The sequence below is a fragment of the Salarias fasciatus genome (genome assembly GCF_902148845.1).
Source record: "Salarias fasciatus chromosome 7 unlocalized genomic scaffold, fSalaFa1.1 super_scaffold_4, whole genome shotgun sequence".
NCBI classification, from domain to species: domain Eukaryota; kingdom Metazoa; phylum Chordata; class Actinopteri; order Blenniiformes; family Blenniidae; genus Salarias; species Salarias fasciatus.
This window is the reverse complement of record NW_021941229.1, coordinates 1,945,134-1,950,145: the sequence shown is the minus strand read 5'-3', so window position 1 is coordinate 1,950,145 and position 5,012 is coordinate 1,945,134. Positions and strand designations below refer to the sequence as shown.

Below are 5,012 nucleotides of genomic sequence, written 5' to 3'. Positions count from 1 at the left end.
GACGGCGGACTCACTCCGAGCGGCGCCGCTATGCCAGGTCGGACGGTCTGAGCTCCCCCGGATCCTCCCGAAGCACCGCTATCAATCCAGGGCGCTCATCGAGCGCTGCAGGCGGTGAAAAGAAGCTACTGGAACCCGGTGTAGGCTGGCTAGGAACCCCCGGGCGCCATACGGAGGGAGTCCGAGCCGCCGACGGAGCTACGCGGCTAGCTGCGGGCTAGCATCGGCTTCCCAACTTAAAGCTAACGAGCTGCAACCGAGAGCCAGAAGCGACCCGACTCCCCCAAACCCGCGGCCGGTCGAACGGCTCGACCAGCTGTCGCTCCCGGTGTCGCGTCGGCTCTAGCGGTGTCCGGTCCAGACGTGTTTAATACGGGAGAAGCGGCCAGTCTTCACTCCTCTCTGCTCCTCCGCCGTCGCCATCTTTACAAGAGTCTGTGAGGCTGCGCGCTGATTGGCCAACGCCGACGGCTCGCGTCGTGTTGACATGTGACGTCACCGCCCAGACGTTTCAGTCCACGGTGGAGCCGGAGGCCGCACGGCCCGATGCTGACACCTGGTGGCGGATATCTGGAACAGCAAGTAAACTTTTTTTGTTTGTTTTGTTTTTTGGGGAAAAAACAAACGAGAACAAAATAGTCGCAGCATGAACTTAGTGTGACATTTCCATGTTTCTTTGTCTCCATCCGACACAAACAAATAAAAAAGCCCCACACCTGAACCTTGATAGCACCTATCTAAAAAGTATGTAAACATGCTAAACAATGCATGAGTAAAACAAAAACTGACATCAAGTGATAAATCAGTTAAGAATAACCAATATTTTGTAAAATATTGTTCCTATTATCAGTTTTTGTGATGTTGTGGGTGTAATGCGCTGTTGTTGCCACTCCGGATCAATAGGTGGCGATAATGATCACCGACGCTGTTGAAAGGGCTTCAGAAACAAAACAGAGGAAGAAGAGGAAGTGAGGTTTACGAGCATGCTGCTGTGAAACATTCCGCCTTTTCCCTCAGCTTTAATGTTTCCCATGGTTTAAAAATATCAGTTTATTGAGCGGAGCATACATACACATTGCTCTCTTGGTAAGTGGTGGGAAACTGTTGGATTAGGCGCGTAAACCTCCAGAAACGGACGAGAGGAAGGAGCTAAAGCTAAAGAAGCATGGCAGCTGACATGAGATTACCCAGAGTCCGAAAAACTCTCTCTGTGTCAGAGTCTGCTTCACACCGCAGAGATCTGGTCGTCCCCGGAGATATCATCACTTCAGATACCGGCTTCATGAGGTAGGAGGAGGAGGGACACGGAGATGTAGCTGCTGAAGCTAATCAGGGAGTGAAAACCATTCAGTCTGTCAGGGTTCACACACACACACACACAGACCAGCCAGACCCTCCAGAAGGGGTCACTTCATGTCATCAATATTTAGTTCATGGCCGGTTTTCCTGTCTGATTGTAGTGAAGGCTGTAAACATTCCATCCTCTTCAGAGGACTGAGTCCACTGCAGGGGGACACATTTCAAGGCTGGCTGGTTTAATGAAAGGGTCTTCAGTCATCCTCCCTCCACCTGCTCCTGACCTTTGACCTCTCCCCAGGGGCCATGGGACCTACGTCGACGACGACAAGCTGACCGCCTCAGTCGCTGGAGAGGTGCAGAGAGTCGACAAGCTGATCTGTGTCAGGCCTCTGAAAACCCGGTGGGTGATGATCTGCATTCTAAACACTGGTGCTGTGGTGTATCGCTCTATAAACCTGTTTCTGTGCTAAATATGAGCAGTGTGTTGCTGATTCTGCGGTTCACACCCTCCTCATGCTGTCGTTTGTGTTGTTTCCCTGCAGGTTTAATGGGGAGGTTGGAGACGTGGTGGTGGGCAGAATAACGGAGGTGAGGCCCTCGTCTCTTCTCCTCTCTCCTCATTTAAATCTGTCATTTCCAAAGCACCTCTCTTCCCCCCCTCTCTTCTCCCCCATGGTGGCAGAAGGTTGATGTGTTCTCAGGTTACAGATGTTGCGTTTCCTCTCCTCCACTGTTCACAGCGCAGACGTGTTGCTCTGGCCTGTTCTCAGCTGAACGTGTGTGGTTTCGTGTTTGGCTGCAGGTGCAGCAGAAACGGTGGAAGGTGGAGACGAACTCCCGCCTGGACTCCGTCCTCCTGCTGTCCTCGGTCAACCTGCCTGGAGGGGAGCTGGTGAGGGAGGCTGGCTCCGCCCACAAGATGGACTCCACAGCAGAACTCCAGCAGCAGTGATGAGAACCGTTTCCATGTGTCTGGACTGTTTCAGAGGAGGAGATCAGCAGAGGACGAGCTGACCATGAGAGAATACCTGCAGGAGGGCGACCTGATCAGTGTAAGCCCCCCCCCGTCAGTCCTCCGCCAGCCGGCTGCCTCCCGCTCCTCACTTCTCCCGGTTCCTCCCCTCAGGCCGAGGTTCAGTCCGTGTTCTCCGACGGAGCGCTGTCCCTTCACACCCGCAGTCTGAAGTACGGCAAAGTGAGTTCCTCGTCGGGTTTTCACCTCCCGCCTGCTCAGAGCCGTGGAGTAACAGTGTGAGCCGTGTGTGTGCCGTCAGCTGGGCCAGGGGGTGCTGGTTCAACTCTCCCCCTCGCTGGTCAAGAGGCAGAAGACTCACTTCCACAACCTGCCCTGCGGCGCCTCCGTCATCCTGGGGAACAACGGCTTCGTGTGGCTGTACCCCACCCCGGGGCAGCAGGAGGAGGAGGCCGGCGGCTTCTACACCAGCCTGGAGGTGAGAGCGCCCCCGCCGCAGGGTGGCCAACAGAAGGCCCGGGGGCCAGACCGGGCCCCGTGTGTTCTGTGTTTCACACCAGAAGTTTCATTAGTTTTCTTTCTGAGGAAATCAGGTGAGTAGAGGAGCAGAGTGCGCCTGGTTCCAACAGTACCGGCTTTAATGACTCCTGAAGCAGGACAACTTTCAGACCGAGATGTGGTTCCACGCCGAGCACTTCCTCCATTTTTTTTTTTTTTTTTTACTGGAAATGTAACACCATGTTTTGAAAGATGAAACTTCTGGATTTCTGGAAACGTAAACCTGATGAGTTCATGACTGAACTAAGAAGTCATTTGTTGGAGGTTTCATGATCTCAGTTTAGTAGAAATTGAATTCAAGATGGCGACCAAAATGACCAGATGTGGTTTATTGCCTTAAATTGATTGTATTTCCATAATGACTGATCATATAGCAGCTCCATATGACCACTTTTATTCCTTTTTGTTATTAGTGACGTGAAAGGCGTCAATCACAGTAAATATGCATCTTTTATTTTGAATGATTAAAAGATCAAACTATAAAGATCCAATAACTGAAATGAAAATGACCCCCAGGAAACCTTGGTGTATTCAGCTGAGCAGGAGAGTGAGATGCGGCTCCACCAAATTCTGATTAACTCTGACTGACTTAGCATTTTTTCAGCTAATTCAGAGCCTTTATTTTGAAAAAGCCCTTTAACCCCCCATATTTTATTTATTTATTTATTTATTTATTTTTACCAAAAATGACTTCACCTCATTTTTCCGTCCATCTAGAGTCAGTCCAGCATCATTAATGTCTGAGACAGGTCCTGTCCCCCCGCTGTCATGTTAAAACTGGCTCTATGTTGAGATCTTAGTTATTTATGGAAACTTTGTGGAAATGTAGACATTTTCTTCACGTGCACGACAACAGTATCTGCTTATGTGGGTTGGAAATCACTTTGAAAGATGAGGAACTGTTCTTTGGTCTTCAGCCGTGTCTCTGTCCTCTGTCCTCTCGTCTCCCGTCTCATCCCGTCAGCCCGTCAGCCTGGCCGACCGGGAGGTGATTTCCCGGCTGAGGAACTGTCTTCTGGCTCTAGCGGCTCACAAAGTGCTTCTGTTCGACACCAGTCTTCTGTACTGTTACGAGTCGTCGCTTCAGCACCAGGTGAGACGTCCTCCAGCGGAAACACTCGTCTTCAGGAGCCTCTGCGCCCTCTAGAGGTCATCCGGTGACCCCGCAGCCTCCGGATCAGGGCAGTTTTCCACTTTGCCCTTCTGCCCCTGCGGTCTGGAGCAGCTGGGAGGGGTGATTGATTATCTGATCATGTGAAGAAGGCCACAGGAGAGACAGCTCTGCTGTACTCAGCTTTTAAAATCCATCTCTGTGGTTCTGACTGGTTCTCCCACCTGCCTCCCAGGTACCCGCCATTTGTTAGACGCTTTAAAAACACTCATTGTTTTGTCTGTTTAGGTGAAAGACATCTTGAAACCGGAGGTGATGGAGGAGATTGTGATGCTGACACAACAGAAGCTGCTGGAGCAGGAAGGATAACGGAGCTGGGACAGACGGACGGCGAGGAGACGGCGTCACGGTGCTGCTCAACGCTTCTGCTCTGTAGTTACAGAGGATTCCGGTTAAATTTTGAACTTTAAGAAGTTTCACATTCATAAGATTACAGCTCTTTTTTACCAACAATATGTGATTTTTCTGGACAAACTGTTGTTTTCAATAAATGTTCTTGTATTTCCATCAGAGGCTGCCGCTTGTTGTGGTCCGTTTCAGAAAGAAGCAAAATTGAGTCTGTAAAAATGACATTTTGGATAAATGTCCAAAACGGGGGTGTCAAACATAAGGCCTGTGGGACAAAATGGGCTTTATGTTGAGATTGTAGTCATTTTCCATAGTAATTTTTTTTTCATCATGAATACTCTGCACTGCTTCAAGGAAAAAACTTTAAATTGTGAATTTAAAGGTCATTATGTTCAGGATTTCAGTCCGACTGAAATGTGTTTGGTGTCCCTGATCTAAAACAGCCCGTCGATGTGGGGAGAACAAGTCGCTTCATGTCCGCCCAGCAGCTCTCGTCTGTGTCTTGATGTTGCACATGTGCCACCAGGTGGACAAAATGCAGAAATCAGCAGCTCATTCATAAAAAAAGATCACCGCCGAGACGTTTGCTGCTGCAGCAGAGCAGATCGGAGTCTGGAGGCGAAAGTGAAACGGCAGTACTGCTGCTCATCTCCACATCTGAGC

The 5,012-nt window shown here is 50.1% G+C and overlaps 1 protein-coding gene across 1 annotated transcript; it reads left to right on the top strand.

The window, feature by feature from the left end:
* Positions 1 to 871: 871 nt before the first annotated feature.
* exosc2 (exosome component 2) lies at positions 872 to 4,513 on the top strand. The gene is made up of 9 exons (XM_030084956.1): positions 872 to 1,287; positions 1,598 to 1,699; positions 1,842 to 1,887; positions 2,102 to 2,191; positions 2,286 to 2,351; positions 2,426 to 2,494; positions 2,574 to 2,750; positions 3,795 to 3,923; positions 4,230 to 4,513. Exons 1-9 carry the CDS (start codon positions 1,166 to 1,168, stop codon positions 4,308 to 4,310), a joined length of 882 nt encoding a protein of 293 aa, XP_029940816.1. The 5' UTR covers positions 872 to 1,165; the 3' UTR covers positions 4,311 to 4,513.
* Positions 4,514 to 5,012: the final 499 nt, after the last annotated feature.

What these genes read in the sequence shown, in the direction of transcription:
- exosc2 (XM_030084956.1), top strand. Translation starts at nt 1,166, where the DNA reads ATGGCAGCTGACATGAGATTACCCAGAGTCCGAAAAACTCTCTCTGTG. An exon ending in TCAGATACCGGCTTCATGAG is followed by an intron (nt 1,288 to 1,597) that starts GTAGGAGGAGGA and finishes ACCTCTCCCCAG; the next exon opens with GGGCCATGGGACCTACGTCG. An exon ending in AGTCGTCGCTTCAGCACCAG is followed by an intron (nt 3,924 to 4,229) that starts GTGAGACGTCCT and finishes TTGTCTGTTTAG; the next exon opens with GTGAAAGACATCTTGAAACC.